The 17,778-nt window shown below is 42.2% G+C and overlaps 1 protein-coding gene across 1 annotated transcript in view; it reads right to left on the reverse strand.

Moving 5' to 3' along the window:
* The window catches only part of SMS (spermine synthase), a 45,113-nt gene extending 28,862 nt beyond the window's left edge, over positions 1 to 16,251 (reverse strand). The window contains exons 1-2 of the mRNA XM_032188168.1: positions 16,137 to 16,251; positions 1,570 to 1,690 (exon numbers count right to left, since the gene is read on the reverse strand). Coding sequence (XP_032044059.1) covers positions 1,570 to 1,690; positions 16,137 to 16,191 — 176 coding nt within the window. The 5' untranslated portion in view covers positions 16,192 to 16,251. The remainder of the gene's footprint in view (positions 1 to 1,569; positions 1,691 to 16,136) is intronic.
* Positions 16,252 to 17,778: the final 1,527 nt, after the last annotated feature.

A 17,778-nucleotide genomic window follows, 5' to 3' on the forward strand; every position in this document is an offset into this window, starting at 1 on the left:
TCTGCACAGTGCTGTTCTTCCTTCAGTTTTGAAGAGGCTGCCTCACAAACCGCAATACCTTACATTCAAGATGATCTCTTGGATTACTCATCTGGAAATAGCCAAGCCTCTAAGACCTGTGCTATATGAAAAAAAGCTCTCAAAGTTCTAAAAATCAGTGTTAAGCATCTTCATTAGGAAATACACTTTTGAACTGACATTTGTACCCAATTTAACATTAAGCTCGTAACAGTCATTCGTTACGCAAACCAAACCCAACCCAACTAAAACTTTCTGACAATTATTTTCATTGGGGAACCCATATACATTTTGTATTAGTGATACATACAGTGAAGCACGTTATAGACAAGGCAGAACAATTAAAGGCATCTAGTTAGAGGTCAGTAACAAGTGGAGTACCACAGAGGGTGTCAGTAACAAGAGTAACACCACACAGGTCGGTGGGGTGTCAATACTGGGTCCCATTGAGTTCAACGTCTTCATTAACAATCTCGACAATGCGGGTAGAGCACACCCTCAGTAAATTTGTAGATAGCATGAAACTGAGGGGAGTGGCTGACTCAGAGGGCCACAGTGCCATCCAGAGGGACCTGGATGGGCTGGACACATGGGCTGACAATCTCACGAAGTTCAACAAGAAGTGCAGAATCCTGCATCCAGGGAGGAACAACCACAGGGACCAGTACACCCTGGGGGCCACCCAGCTGTAAAGCAGCCCTGCAGAAGAGAACCTGGTGGCCCTGCTGGCCACCAAGCTGAGTATGAGTCAGCAGTGCACCCTTGCTGCTAAGGCTAACAGTATCCTGAGCTGCATTAGGTAAAGTATCACCAACAGGTCAGGAGAAGTGCTCTTTCCACTCTACTCAGCATTGGTGATGATGCACCTGTAGTACTACTTCCGCTTCTCAACTACTCAGTACAAGAGGGACATGGACATACTAAAAAAATCCAACAACAGATGACAAAGGGCAACAAAGATGAAGAAGAGACTGAAGTACCTGTGAGGAGAAGCTGAGAGGACTGAGACTGTTCAGCCTGGAGACAAGGAGGCTCAGGGGACAGAAGGAAACTCAATGTCTATAAATACATGGAGGGAGGGTACAAAGACGATGGAGCCAGGCTCTTTTCAGTGGTACCTTGTGCCAGAGTCACTAGAGGCAATGGGCACAAGCTGAAGCACAAGAAGTTACCTCTGCAAATCAGGAAGCACTTGACTGTACAGGTCACCAAACAAGGACAGGCTGCCCAGAGAGGCTGGTGATGTTCTAGGTTGTAGAGGTTCCCTCTTTGGAAAGACTAAGAAGCCACCTGGGCATAGCACTGGGCAGCCTGCTCAGTGTGCCCCTGCTTGGGTAGGGGGTTGGACCAATTCAACTGCTCTGACAGCAGTATCTCTTGCCTATGTCATCTTGTTTCTCAGCAGTACTCTGCTTTATTGTAGTCACTTCAAACACAAAGATGGTAAAAACAGTTTGCCCTGCCAGAACCCTGCAACATGATATAATATAGGGAGAAAAATATTTGTAAGGAGGATAGATAGGAAGTTTATAGGGAGTAAAATCCACTCACCTGCCATTTTTTTGGATGTAGGTTGCTAAATAACCATGATCTTCCCAGTTATGAACTGTTTCTGTCATTCCCTGCTCCTGAAAAACGGGCTGTAGAGCTTTAAGAACGGCATTGCAATCAGCTGCAAGATAGAAAAAAAAGTCAATGAAGATTTTCCACATCATTTTTTTTTTTTTTAAAGGAACCATCTTTTCGCTGGCAGCCTGGAGTATTTTTTTGAGTTGTATGGAGAACAGCTTTCAAGTTTACAGTTGATCTCATGCAAGGTGGGGAAAAAAAAAAAAAAATCTGATGTACCTTTCAACCCCTGTGCCTCCCCACCTCCATAACCCATGAAGTTATTTTCCAGTTCATGAAGATTCCAACAAGATTTTTAAATCAGTCTTTGTCTCTGAGCAGAGAGATCTACAATTGGTCTACAACTGATGTAATGAGTATTTTTACTATGTCTGTTATTGGTCACCAACTTTACCACAATCCAAGCCAGGCCTTATTCATGTAATTACTTTTGTTATGAATTAAAAAACACATACACACCCCAAAACCAAAAATAAACAACATTCCCACAAATAAACCCCAACACTGAGAAGATGCTTGGTAATTTCCTTGGCTTAAAGCACTGAAAACTAGACAGGGCAAGTTGCCCTGCCCAGACAGTGGTCATTTTCCCTTCCATCTTTGTCTATTGAAGACTCATTTCCAAGTGAAGAGCAAAGTCAAGAGTTCTCAATACAATACACAGCTGAATCTCATCACAAAGTATTATTAAAAGTAACTGCTAGTACACAGTAACATGGAAGCAAAGATGCTTTTGTCTCCACCTTGACACACAAAGCATAAAATTTCTTTCCTGTGAAAATGGCCCAGAAGACTCTTAATGCATTTTAGTGTGGGAACAGTAGGATCAGTAAGACATGAAATTCCAGAATTTACTGGATATTAAATGCCTGCTAAATTTAAGTGTTTCTGGGATCATTTCTTTGAAAGTTAATTTAGCTTCCACCAGTGACTTAGAAAAGCTACAGAACGAAGGAGAACAAAGTTCATCCTGCCATTTCAACAACACCTACTTCAGCATACACCAGCCTTCAACTTAATAACCAATTGCAGGGATTAGGTTTGTGAGTCAGCAGGAGCCCAGGAAGAAAAGTCCTTTTTCTAACACCAAGGACAAAACAGACTCCCAGATGAAGTCTTCCCAATGCTATGGAAAAGTACTCTTGCCTGGAAGCGCACAAAAATCCAACTGGAAATAACCAAAGTAATCTCCAAAAGCAAGCTGATACTCTGTCCATGCAGATACTTCAGTCAGAACACACTGACTTCAAAAGTGTCAAGTTTAGCATGCACAATTTTAGTCGTAATAAAGATTACGTGGAAGAAAATTTTAAGCTCCATTCAAACAAGCATCCCAAGAACAAGTCATAAGACTTGTCAGTTGATATGGGAATTGACCACGAGTTAATCAACTATTCTGGTAAAGCTGCACCTTCCAGAATCAGAACAAAACTAGTAAGACACTCACACCAGCACGCTATTAAGCTGTAAGATGCGGCAAGTATAATCATTTCTGTTTCACATACATACAAGACTAGGCTATTAGTCATGCAATTTGGTAAGGATCTAGAATCACTCGCAAAAGTCACCTGGCACAGCCACTTGGATGCAGTTTATAACTAAATGCTTCCAGTCATGACACATTATTTCCCCCCACCCATCTATTCAAGAGCTATTCTATGGTAATCATTGTTTTATTCCCTGCTCCCAAATGCATATACCCTGAAAACCAGTAAGCATAGCCTGCAGACGCAATCAGCAATAGCTTCCAAGCTGTTTCTGATTTGTACAACCTTCAAGCAAAAGAATGAAAACATATCAAGTCATGTAAAGTTTCTCATCTAGCATAAGCAGACAACTCCAGTCAACTAAACTCAGTTTGATAACTTGAAGCATATGTTTACCCATTTGTGAAGCCTGCAATTATCCCTCTCTCCCAGAAAGACTGAAGCAGGGCGAAAAAAAGCATTTCTTTTAGTGTTCTCTCTACACAAAGAGAAGAGCAAGCCAGTTCCCCAGAATCTTGGGAAGAACATTTATTAATTGGGGAAAGGCCCTGCTTCTTACTGCTGACATTACCTAACTTCACATTCCAAGATATTTACCTTCCATCTTCTACATCTCACTCATTAACTCTCTACATTGTAATGTTGTGATTTATTGTTCATTAGAATAAAAATGATTTCTGTTCAACAGCTATGAATAATTCAACTGCTGCCACTCTGCAGCACCTTTTCCTCAGTAGGAAGCACTGAGGATGATTTTGACCCTCATGGACAGAACACCCACAAGGTCCACTATCAATATGAACATTTTTCTTCCCTACGCTGCTGTAAAATCCACATTATTTGTGCCAGCAAGTTTTTGTACTTGTGCAACCCAATTTCAAACTTTCAGCTTCCAGCACTCATCAGCCCCCTTATTTTGAGAAAGACAGGAGCAGCTGCCCCAAGGCTAATATATTCACAAAAACTTTTTGGCACTTTAGACATGTGGTCCCCTCTCCTTGCTTGTTATTTGCTTCCTTTCACTACTCCTTTATTTTCTGCGTCATCTTTAGAGAAACCCATGCTCTTCCCTCAGTTCTTATGTCACTACCAAAGTAATGCTGTTGGACAACAATGCTGACAATATGTCATACACTTCCAGACCAGTAAATCAGTGTGAAACCCACTCTGAATTGGTATGCAACTAACTCCCAAACCACTTTATTTCTGCAGCTCCTGGAAGGCATTGAAGAAAAGATGGAAAAGCAATTCCCTGGAAGAACCGAAGTGTTCATATCACGTTTAACCTACCAGCTTTCAACAACATCAGCGACTGCTGTTGGGTGCGCCTTGGCAGAGACCGTAGGATAAGTCACAGGTACTTTTCTGCTCCATGAAGACACCAATCCCTGAACTAGCTGATCGCTCATCACTCTGCAACAGATTTCTTTGCTAAGCAGCCAGGCAAAAGATTGACTGCACTCTTTCTATTATGCGATTAGTTTCAGGAAATTAAAATAACAATGCGTACTTTCATCAGGTCTCCTTTTGGTTATACCACACAAGGTTTGCCTTGGAGGGCTAATTAGTTCTCTCAAGTTGGGAGGCTCCTTTTAAGGCTTCAGTGGTTGCTTGAAGGCACCACGAAGTTTCGGGAATCTCAAGATCTCTCACCCAAATCCACTAGCCACCACCTGACTCCAAGCTCAGATATGCTATGTGAAGTGTTGATAAATGAAAAGGACAGTGGCGATAAAAACAGCAGAATATCTTTGAATCTATACCAAAACATTAATTCAAGTAGGTTGTCAGATGGTTTTAGTTGTTTTGTTTGCTTTCTGAAAGGCTGGGAAAACAAACAAGTTACCAAGTGTGAAATATTAAGTATTTGGTATTTGCCAGAAGCAATGAAAAGGCCCAGAGTTTTAACTCCAGGGAGCAGAAACAAGAACATTGTGCAGAAGACTTGATATACATATTTCTCAAAACAGCTAGTGACCAGTCAGTTCAAGCCATGCAGTCTTGGCAACCCAGTGAACTCCAAGAAGAGAGATGCTTCGGAACAGTTGCAGACATTCCTCTGGAATTTTAGCAGCCAAAAAGCCATTAACTGATAGCCATCTGTCAACACGAGGGCAGCTCAAAGTCCACAGTTCCTGACTGGCCTCATGCATTAACACCAACCAGTTTCATCCAGATACTCCAATGGTGATCTCAGTAATGTTATTGGACCAGACTATCTCTAAAAATATTCTGGTTTAAGACATCCTCATACCAAAGTATTTACAAAATCTTTAAGTTATGGGAACAGATTAGATCTCATTTGAGAACATTCACCCCATTTCCAGCTTCAAATTTTTCTAACCCTGATTTTAAGCCCTTTCCTCTACCAAGAATGTAACACAACCAGAAGAGTAGGATGCATTAAAGCACTTATATATGCCTTGGCACTTCATTTTTCCCTTGGTAGCTACACTTTTAATAGAGAAAGGTGAAGAGAAATCAAATGAAATGAAGTACTTCATTAAGAATTCATTAAGAGTTAGCACACATACAAAATGTGTGAATACGCTGAGAGCAGAAGAGCAGCCTCAATGACTGGCACCTTGTTTCTGTCCAGAGCCATGTAAATTCACTATTTCAAGTCATTGTGCTGGGCAAGTCTGAAGCTTTTTTGAAATCCAAAATTCATGAGAAACTTTAGGCTCCAGTGCCTATATTTCAGAGGTTTTAGTGTGTTGTTGTTTTTTGTTTTTTTTTTTGTTTTTTTTTTTTTTTTTTTTTAAAGATACTAAAAAAAAATGTAAAGAAAAATTACAGTTGGAGTGCCAACCCTTCCCTTATTTCTCATCCTCACCCTACTGGGACTCCTCCACCCTCAGCATGAGAATATACAGCAGTACGTAATAGTTTGCAGAAAAGTAGTTAGCACTTAGTCACCAACCCCTACAAGGCAATTTTTTTTTTTTTTTTTTTAACGTTTTCAAGTTTAATTAAAAGCCATACTCCTTTCATCCTGGTTAAAAGCATCTTCATGCATGGAAACACAAGTGCAGAGCACACTAATGCTTGAAATATGCTACCCAGAGAGATTCACACGCAAACATCACAGGCTTAGCTAAGAGTTCAGAACAACCGTTGCCTAAATTGGTCCTTTTGACTCCAAAAGGCAGAAATAAACCCACCCCTCACATTTAAGTAAAAGGACCCCCTCCAAAGAACCCGCTAAAGACAGTTTTCATGAACCCCCAGGTCAAAGAAGCTAGCTTTTGCTTGACATGTTAACAGATACTTACAAAAAGCAACCTGCTTTAGCAACAAGCATGTCTCACAGTACTAAGTTTTAAGACTGTTCTATACAAGTTAAAAAGCAACCCTGCTCCTTCCCTCCTCCCCACATACATCCCAGAGCTACTAACCACCTTTTCCCCGAAGCATCCAGTTGGTTAGGGACTCAACCCAAAATGTTTTCCCTCTGTTGACTGGCAACAATCTAAAACTACACTGCCACCAAACAGGGAACTCCCATCCTCTCTCATTTCTACCTTCCTTCACACTAATATTGGCGTCATCTCACGCGCCAGACTCAACATATTTAAGAGATGATGCTGCTGTAAGAAGAAAGGACAGGGAAAAGTGAGTAAGTACATTTTACAGAAGATCTGAGTTTTGCACAAGAAGAACAACAAAACAGCACCCCACTGGGGCACAGAGAATGGCAGGGGTTGGAAGGAAGGTACTGCTGATGATCACCTCACCCAGGCCCCTGCTCAAAGTAGGGTCCATTGCAGCAGGTTGCTCAGGGCCACACCAGCCATGTTTGGGCTCTCTCTACAGACTGAGACTCCACTGCCTCCATGGGAAACCTGTTCCAGTGTTCAACTAACCTCATAGTGATTTAAGAAAAAAAAGTCACGTTCAGCAAGAATTCAGTCAGAAGCAACAGTACAGTGATCATGAACATCTGTTTGTTGACTTCTGCAAGCAGTGCAAAGTGCATGTGTATATAGAAACAGAAGCATCATTGCCAGAGATGCAGCCTGTTGACCTTCTCTTATTCAAAGGTCAATAACATCTTTTCCCACCCTCCCTTTTGAAATCTTGTAAGTAGTGGTTTGATTTTCCTTTTTTTTTTTTTAAAAACTCTTTTTCTAACCTCCTTTAAGGTGATACTCCAAGAAGTCTTTAAGATTTCAGCAAAAACAGGTCTACGAGCTCCAGCCACTTCAATAACAGCAAAGTTACAAAAATCACTCCTTCAGTCTTCTATTCAAAGAATCTTGTATTAGGATAACACAAAATTTAATCAACTATACATATAAAACTAAAAGTGATCTTCTGTATTAAATATCCCAGTGTGTTTTTTGTGAATATTAAGTTCCTGAAGGCTTCTGTAGCCTCAGTCTCAGAAATACATTTGGACATCACTAAGGCTTAAGCCTGAAGTCTGTGCTTCACAGGTGCATAAAATCTCAGTTATTGGATGACAATGTTAGTAGGCTGGATTAAAATTAATCCAGTATTAATTGGATGACCTATTACCAAATTGCAGAATAACAGTAACATCATATCTTAAAGTAACACTAGTAAACACATACCTTGCAAAATGGACCTTACAGTCACTATCTTGGCACTTATGTTTAACACTTTCACAATTGTTTATCTTAATCATTTGAAATTCAACACTAAGAATGGTATGTTGGCTCCTCAATCAAGAAGTGAAAAGGCAGAATGCTTTCAGTGGTAGCACTTGAGAGTCAATATTTAATTTCCACCGAGTTCTTAAAAAGGCAAATTTTTTGAGAAGTAGTAAAACTCTGCTAGAAGGACAGATTTTGAAGGACAATAATTTTTTCAGTACATTCAAACACAAAACACCATGACAGTTTAATTAGTGAGAGCAGAACACAAGATTTATTGGACTATGTATCACAGCACTCCCACCCTTTACCTCAAACTCCCATGAAATTTCAAACGCATCGTTTAAATGAGGAAGTAAGGAATGCTAACAAGATTGCACTGTTTATTCCTCATCATGCAAGATCTGTTACAAATGCTTTCCCAGGAACAGTAATCCTTCCATCAAGGAGATTTTTACTATAACAGGACCTCTGCTGCATAGTAAACCTGCACCAGCAGCAGAGCACCATTAAAGTAAAAAAGGATCCTAATATACAATTACTTTTTTCACTCCAAGTGAATATCATATTTCAGGTAGAAACGGCCATTCTATATCTATTTTATGGTTTGGTGTTAGTAATTATGTTGTTTAGTGCTTTTAGAATACATTAGAAGTGTAGAATCTAGATAGAGGATACACCACTACCCTACAGAGGTCTTTTTACATCTTCTCACTAGAGAGAACACCAAAGTAAAGGGGCAGAATGAAAAGACCAAGAAACATTGAAGAGCACACTCACTGCATGAAATATACTTTTCTGCTTTACTCCCTCCCCCTTTTTACCAGGGCAGCAAGCCTTCAGGTGAGCCAAACTGCAAAGTCAAGCATCAAAATAAAGTTAACTTCTCATAGGTACAGGCATCTTTATTACAAAGCAGCCAGAATTGTCTATACAGTGCACGCCATTTTTCTATTAAGACAAACTTAGTAATGATTTGTTGCAGTTTTAGAACTGAATATAAGCATATTTTAATCTCAATTAAATTAACCTAAAGTTTTAGAAGTCCAAATACACTACAGAGTTGCAGTGATCTCAGAGCAGTGATCTCAGAGGGGGAGGAGGGAGTTCCACAGACAAACTGCTTGTGTGGTGTGCAAGAATCCAATCACAGCAATGAAAGAACGCTTTAATTTAAAGATAGTTAATGCTTGTATTGGCTTAGTGTCTAAGTTTGTTCTCTTACTTAAATAAAGCAAGCACCTAGCACACATGAAGTTATTAGCTGCACTACCAAGCCTTTTCAAGCACAGATTTAGTCACTGCAGAAAAGAACAGGAAGAAAACACTTGATATCAATTTAGAGCTTACTCACACTTGAAAACTAATTTTAGGTGTGGACATAAAAGTGCTTATTAATGAATTTTTATAAGCATGTGCCACATATTAACTTCCCCACCACCACTACCCAGTCAGCCCAGAGGCACTTCTCAATTAATATATTTTTGGCTTTTCAGAGAAGATCAGAGCCTTGCTGCAGGCGATTTTGCTTTTTAAGATCACACAGTGGTAGGGTGAGATGAATCCTACTGACCAGCTGAGGATGTAAGTATTTTGGGGATTTTTACAAATGCAGCCACACACTTGAACAGAGATTAGATCTTGCAGACTGACTCAGAGAAGGCTTAAAACAGGTCACTTGAGCAAAGCAGCTCAGCCTTGTTAAAAACATTTACTAGCTGTATTTTGCTGGTCTCCACAATTTTGTCCCCCAAAATCTCTATGCACTTGCTCACCTGATGAATACCAGCTAGAGCTTAGAAGACCACCATGTACACGCAGCCTCTGCATGATGGCATGTTCCTGTGGAGTTCTCTAGGAGAAAGTATCCACTCTCCACAAGTCTCCTTAAAAAGGTATACCAGTGGAAAATAAGCAATCGAACACCACAAACACTGGTCTGCAAGAAAGACCAGTCTTCGCAGTCACCATTGGTAAAATACCAAAGAAAGGAAAAGAAACCTTTCACTCTAACAATGGCTGTCTACAACAGAGCCAGGAAATTCAAGGTTAACACACTTGCATAATGTCCGAAACCAGAACTACTTGAGGGGAAGAATGAAGACAAAGAATCACCACCTTCCAGACCCTACCTTGATTATATTTGCATAAGCATTTGATTATCATCTGACACAACTGAGGAAAGAGTTAGTCAGCAAATCAAGCATTACAAACAAACTTTTCCTGGCTTTCTCACTGCTTGTAGATTCATCAACATCCAAGAGCTCACTTCTGATGGCTCCCACAGAACAATGTAGTGATGAATTTTAAAAAGAGACCACTACAGTGAACATACTGATGTCTTTTTTCCCCTCACTTGATTTTGGCAAGCTCCTAGTCTTCACTGCTGCTAGGAGCATTTGAGGGAACATTTTGAGACAGCTATTAGAGGAACGTCTTTCAGTTCAGCAGGGTGAGTCCTACAGGAACATTCCACTAGGGGAAAAAGTTTAAGACACCAAATTCTGGCAGACTGGACAACTCCAAAGCAAAAGCTATTTGAGCACAGCCTCCCCAGAGAGATAAAAAACGGGAGGATAAAAGCAGCAAAGAACTGCTGGGTCACTCTACCTTCGGCAGGTACACAGTGATCACATGCAGATTTAAAGAATACTAAAAACAGTCTCTTCAATTCACTCAGACATTGACAAGTAACTTTCCTCATTTTTCAGATAAATGTACACTTTAAGAGTGGTTTTGCTGTACCTGGAATCTAATTACATCTAACTGGTAACTTTTTAATTACTAATCTTCTGGAACAACACTGAACAGTTCATCTAAAAGCCTACAGTAGCTCTAGAAAAGAAATCACAAGCAGCATCTGACATTCTGAAAAGTCACACTGCTCTGTTTAGTTTCCCCTACACTATTATTTCACCCTGTAATTGTATTACAGGTTTTTCCACTTTGTATAAATTCACTATTTTTCAATACAGATGAAGCCTTTGCATACCAACAGCCTTGAAATATACAAAATCCATTACATGAAATATTTGTCACACTGCTCTGGTCAACACATAGGAAGCATCTTTCATCTTTTAAATGTTTAGGACTCACAACCTAGCCTCTCCCAAGGCTGGCTGCTTGCTCAAGCTTAGTTTTGCATGGGAAAGCTGCATTTCATTAAACTTCCTGTAATGCTGTATCCCAACAGATCTTCAGTGACAAGCAGTACCTGAAGACAGAAACCAAAAGGCATTTGCAAACATTTTCACACATTACATCTGGCTCACCACCTTTGCACACAGCATATTTACATGCTCAGAAAGCTTCCTGCATCTGACACATGGCTTGAACCTTAACATCAACAAATGTGGTTTCAACACCTCAGCTCTGCTAGCTTCATTTGTCTCTCCCAGTCATGTGTAAACTCAAGTCCATCAACTGGTGTTGAAAGACTGTTCACATTTTAAACAATATTGTCACCTGCTGAGATGACTGAAAGAATGTTTTGTAGTTACTTGAAACATCTTATAAACTGGACTTTTTCAGGGCAATATTACCAATTACTTTTATACAATTAAGGATGTTAAATACTGGAGTACATAAAGCAGTATATTCAAACAGCTGTAAAAAATGAATGTGAGGACTGTTGAATCTTTACACCCCCTAGACCATATATATTCAGGCTTCACCTGATGGCATTTCTTTATGCTTAAAAAAAAATGGGCCAGAAGGCTAAGATGTAGCATTACCAGCAGAGTTAACAGCACCTTCTTACACTGTAATAGATGTTTCAGCCAGGACAGCTTCATATATTTTAATTAATTTGTAAAGCAGTTAGTGCCTTTGCTTTAAAAAAGTGCCTCAAAAATAAAACACACACAACCCACCCTTTTTGTAAATGAAGCTCATCTTCAGTAAGTACAATTACAGAGCAAAACACTAATCAAAGAAAAAAATTTGCAAGTCAAATCCAATATCCATGGTGCCAGTTCAGGTGCCACAAGAAAGCTGTTAGTTAATATAATTCACCTCTTAATGTATCACCCACATCTAAAATATTAGTGGATGTGAACTGCTGCAGCTATTAGCCTTTATTAGTATTATTTAAATGCATTCCTGCTGATGACAGGCTTACACCTCAGGGATTTCTTCTCAACATACACTTTCAGAATTAAGCAATGGACCCCATGGACAGGCAGAAGACCTAAAAAGGAGGCTCAGCCTGGAGGTCATATCCTCTTCTTTCCATCTCCATAAAAAACACTAATTTGAAGAAAACCAGAACACATACACGCATATGTCCACTTTCTCCTTTTCTCAGAAGCCCAAGCGTAGCCTTGCCTGCGCTACAGCCCTGGAACTCCCAGCGTGAGCAAACCCACACAACAGTTTCGCTGGTTTCTTTCATTAACTGCATCGACTCAAGTAACCTCTGCTCTCCCCTCAACAGCTCACTCACCTACACCCTGCCCTCAGTCTTGCTAGCACATCTGTTCATGCAGCTGTACAAGGAACTGTACAATCCCCTGTGCCCCAAGCAATAATCCCAAACAGTAAAACGTAAAACACTTAAAGCTAGTTTTCCAGCAAGTTCTTACCTTTTCAAAGCACCTTCCCAATGCAAGTAACAAAGAACAAGTCTGAATGGAGTCTCCATATATCTTTCCCTCTCATTAGAGGATCTTGAAAAACATTAAAGACCTCTATATTCAACAGCACAGAAAACTAAGCTTCTATGACACCTTCATGCATGGATGAAAACACTTCCATGTATGAGCAGATTTACATTACGCAGTAATCTAAACTCGATTCAGTAAATGTGTAAGACCTCAAGCATTACATACTTTCATAATGAAGCCATTAAACTAAGTAACTCAAGTCCCAAATTCCTTATTTCTGATGAACCAACCAATTAATAAGAATGTCATTAGCCCAGAAGTAAAAGGCATGGCTAAAGCCTTCTCTGCCCCGATTAAGGAAGGTGAATGAACAGTGTCCTTTTTCATAAAGGAGGGTTTTGTTAGAACAGTCTTCATGCATTTCAGGATAAGGAACACTATGCTGTCTGCCTGCTGAAGTTGTCTGTGTATCTGCTCAGGGAGCCACAAATAAACAAGATACTTCTGCCCAACAGATCAAGCCCCGCAGTTTAATGAGCTTGAGGAGACTACCATAAAGTCAGGTTGTGTTAGCCTGCTGACAAAGATTCAGTCCTATTTATACCCAACACTTTTTTTTTTTGACATGAAGATGCATTGTTAGACAAGGTATAATTTAGAAGAAAGACTGTATTGACTGTCTTCATATTAGTAGATTTTGTAGTACATTACTAATAACTACCTGTTTTAACCTTTCAGGGGATTGAGGTACATGCTTTCATTCAAGCAACCCTATCCCCAAGGCAGTGTTTTTCCTCATTCTCCCTACCACCCCTCAACCTGAAGCCAACACAAACAGAAATCCCACTTTCTCCTTTTTAACTTCTACAGCCAAGTTTCCATTACTGGCATCACTCAATACATCTAACAACTACCAACCTCATAGAAGTGATGACACCAAACATTAAAAAAAAAAAGCCTAGTATTCCAATTATTCATTCTCAAGGGACTTGTTGGGTACACACTTTTATTCTGAAGAATGAACTGCACATGGACCACAGTCCCATATGCTGAGCAAACTGAACTGCCTAAAGACAACAGGGCTGCCATTGAAGGTTTTTGGCACATGACAAACAAATAAGCCTGTAGGGATCACCCATCAGAACACACACCAATCTGCAGCATAAGCAGTCACTAGCTAATAGCTGCGCAAGTATTAACATGCAATCAAATCCTACCTGAGATCCAAACCCTACCTGAGATCCTACAGAGCTGCATCCCCTCCAGATCCTTTCACTGATATCCAACTACAGTCTCCCTCATGACCCTCAAAAGATTGAGGATTAAAACAAGTTACATGCAAAAGGATTAATAAGGAGAGATTCCTAGAAAGTGTTAACATCTCAGAAAGACTATCCCATACTTCACAGTCATGTTCAATTCTGATACTAGCCTGATACCAGCAGGCCTTCTTGCTTTCAGGAATAGGAAAATACTGCATAGATATTATATTGGGTGTTAAACAAATACTCAAAACATTATATTCAAATGACTTCAACTATCATACATAACTCTTGTCTATAACCTGGCACAGGCTTATATGGCTTTTGTGTCTGTAACCAGGCACAGAGAAGCTGTGGATGCCCAACCCCTGGAGATGTTCAAGGCCAGGCTGGGTAATCTGATCTAGTGGGTGGCATCCCTGCCCATGCCAGACAGGCTGGAACTGGGTCATCTTTGAGGTCCGTTCCAACCCAAACTGTTCAATGACATGCAGGTTATTACTTGAAGAAAAGACACCATGACCACATATACTTACTGCAAGATGCATTACAATGGAACATGAATGAACTATTGAAAAATACTTGCTCTCAGAGGCTAGTCTTGCTTTTCCATGAGCTAGGAGTCAACAGCTGTATTAGACCCTACCAAAAATAACTTGTCAAGAACTGAGGGCAGGTAGTGTCTCAAGGAATAAAGACTGTGCATCAACCAAGAAGTTAACAGATTATGCATTTTTCTAGAATACAAAGATGCTACAGCTGCAGCTGAGAGGTAGTGGTAATATTATCCTCACAAGATAATAGAGGGTTCAAAACCACACATTTAATTATAGTAAGCCATGTCAGAACATTCAGAAGTTTTACTGAGTTAGAAAAAAAAGTTGATGTTCCATGATTTTGCATTAGAATTTAAGTCCTTTAACACAAGTTCACATTCACCATTCTTTCTCTACAGACAACTCTTTATGGCTTGGCCACAAGCATCAGACAAAAGGAAAATGCCACACAAAAAATACACTACAGCCAACTTCAGAGCTGTCATGGGCTCTGAAAAGTTCTTTGCCTCTCACTGCAAATGTCTTATTGTGCTGAAACACAAGGAGAAAAAGCTTCTTCCTCCTCTGGTCTGCACAGCAACACTTCTGCAGTAGGTTCCTACCACCATTTAGATGCATCCATCCTAACTGGTGAAAGATGCAAGCATTGTCTTCAAAAGAAAATGGAGTAAGAAGTGTTTAAGATCATTATCACAGTCTCTGATTAATGGTATAGTTTTAAATACCATGTAGCAGTTAAAACAACGCTGGTTTGTTTTCAGTACACCTAGTCCTACCCCTTCCCCTGACATCTCTGACTCCTCTGCAGATGCCAGCACTGCAATGCATGAGAGCTCTGTGCACCAAGCAGGCAAAGAGATCACTGCGTTGGGGCTGGGGAGGAACAGGAGGGTCCACAAAAGACCCTCCTTTTAGACTGGCTTAGCTTCTTGGTTCTGTTCATACTGTTGGACGTGGTGCTTAGGGACATGGTTTAGTGGGTGACATTGGTGGTAGGGGGATGGTTGGACCAAGTGATCTTGAAGGTCTTCTCCAACATTAATGATTCTACAGAAAATGGCAGGACTATGTACAGCATGCTTGGTGCCTGCTTACCATGAGTGACTAAGCTGCACTGTAAGACCTCACCATAAAACCACTTAGAAGACTTTCACCTTGAAGCACATTTGCATATTCTAAAGCAAACTGCTTTGAGAACCGCTCCGTTCACATCTTCCCCCCTCTCTGCTCTCAGCCTCACACCACGGAGGGCACAGTGCGCCACAAAGCCCTGGGGGCAGAGAAACCCCTCTCCCCACTCAACCTATCGACAGATTTCCTTTGTAGATGTGGAGAGCTGCCTTCGCTCCTACCTCCCTGCAAAAAAAAAAAAAGAAAACAAAAACAAAAACAACAAACAAAAAACACACAATAAATGGAAGCGTTGCGGGGGTGGGGTGGGGGACACCAGGCAGCAAGTGGCCGGAGGGGGAGAGTCTCACCACGGCGCTGGGCCCCCAGCAGGGCTCCCCCCGGCCTAGGAGGCCTTTTTTTCACCCATTTTGCCTGCCGAGAAACGTGGTGGCTTCCTCCTGGCTCCACCGTGCCCCCTACAGCCGGCCAGCCGAGCGCGACGCTGCCTTTCGTTTCCAACGACTCCCCTCACGCCTCTGCTGCGGGATTAAGCTCCAACCTCCCCCCCCACACCCCCTCCGTGCTTTTCACCCACCCCCTTCCCACAGATGCAGGGCTCCACCGCCACCCTCAGCCCCCCATCTCCGCCCCGAGCGACACCCCCGCGGCCGGGGGGCCCTGCCCGAGGCTGGAGCGGGCCCGGGGGAGGCCGCGGCGCGCAGGCAGCCCGGGGGCGGTGATGGCGGCGGGCGGGCGGGTGGGGGAGAAGCGGGGGCACCGGGGCTGGGAGGGGGGGGGGGGAAGCGAGGTGTGCGGGAAGGTGTCCCCTCAGAGCCCGCACGGGTACCTGTGGCGCCGAGCATGAAGTCCAGGGTGCTGTGCCGCGCTGCTGCTGCTGCCATAGTGAGGTAGAGCCCTGTGCCATGCCTGGAGGAGGAGGCGGCGGCGCGGCGAGCGCGGCGGGGCAGCCTATATGGGCGCGGGGGCTGCGGCGGCGCCGCGGGGGTGGGCGCGCACCGGGCGGGGCTCGGGAGGCCGGGGAGGGGCGGGACGGGACGGGACGAGATGGCGGCGCCGCGGCCGTTAGCGGCAGGCAGGGAGGGAGGGGACGGGACGAGCAGAGAGGAGGGGAGAGGCGAGGAGGCGGTGGCTCTTGGCCGAGATGGCGGCCCCGCGATGGGAGATGGCGGCGGCTCGTCGGGAGACCCGGTGGCTCCCCGAGCCGGAGGCTGCGGCCCCTCAGCGGTGGCCGTGCCCGCCCCTCTCTGAGGCTTCCTGCTGGGGCTAGCCGTTACGGCTGGGGAAAACCAAACCAAAATAAAATAAAATAAAAAATAAAGACCAGTCTCGATTTGCTTTCAGATTAAATTCGCTCCCCAAATCCCTTAGTGGTCTTCCAGCGCTGAGGCCATGGATCAGCTTCCAACAGCGCAGGGGCCACGCAGCTGCTGCAGAGCTGCTCCTTGCCCAAGGCCCGTGCTGAGCAGGCAGGGTGCTGCTGGCTTCACCAGAGAATCCTTAAAACCCTTCATTTCAAGTCTTACTTATTTATTTTTTAATGAAGGATAACTGTAAAATTGCACATTGAAGCCACAAATTATACCAGTCATGTGTAGTTACAAACCCAGAAACGCACTATCTAGATGTAGTTGGTGATAGGATTAGTGTTCAGTGTTATCAGTTATTGCACATTTTACAGCTCGTGGTTCCTTTCTTGTAGAGGTTTTGGCAGGATTGAGATGTAATTTGAACAATGCCGTGGCATCAGTGATTTCATGTGATTCCACACCCTTAACAAAAGAAGTTTATAAGTAATCATTATCACCCAAGCTGCTGTACTACCATCATTATTTCCATAAGTTGCAGTAACATTTTTTCAACATAAGCATATATTGTCCTCATTTAGAACTGTACAACTCCACATGCACCCTGACCAAAGCAAAAACATTCACTGGTGACCTGTATCAAAAGAAGTGTGGATGTCTACAGATCTGCAATAACTACAATTTTGTCAGGTGGTGTTAATTTGACTCGGCCAATCCATAAGAAGTTTTTTTGTTTTGTTTTGTTTTGTTTCTGTCTCCAAATAGCCAAAGTTAGCCAAAAACCTGGCCTTTGCAGGTTCCCATTAAATATCTTTGATCCAATCCTGGATGTTACAGGGGATCATATAATCCCTCATCCCCACATGCAAGTAGATAGGGTGTACTTGCTGCCATTTCACCAAGATTCCTGCTTTTTCTTAGTGCCATGCCTTAAAAATAAATATATAAATAAATAAATCACTCTTCCTTGCTCCCTTCTCTGGTCTTTCTGCTGATTTTTCTTTCAGACATGCAGCTGCCACAAGGCAGCCAGGAAGATTCCTGTATTTTATGATCTCTTATGTCTCTCACCTTTACTTACAGTGGCTGTAGTTGTTTCAGTACCTTGTTACATAAAGAAGCTTACTGAATTTTTTTTTCCTTTCTTAGACTTCAGTGGCCACA

Source organism: Aythya fuligula, chromosome 1 (assembly GCF_009819795.1).
Source record: "Aythya fuligula isolate bAytFul2 chromosome 1, bAytFul2.pri, whole genome shotgun sequence".
Taxonomy (NCBI): domain Eukaryota; kingdom Metazoa; phylum Chordata; class Aves; order Anseriformes; family Anatidae; genus Aythya; species Aythya fuligula.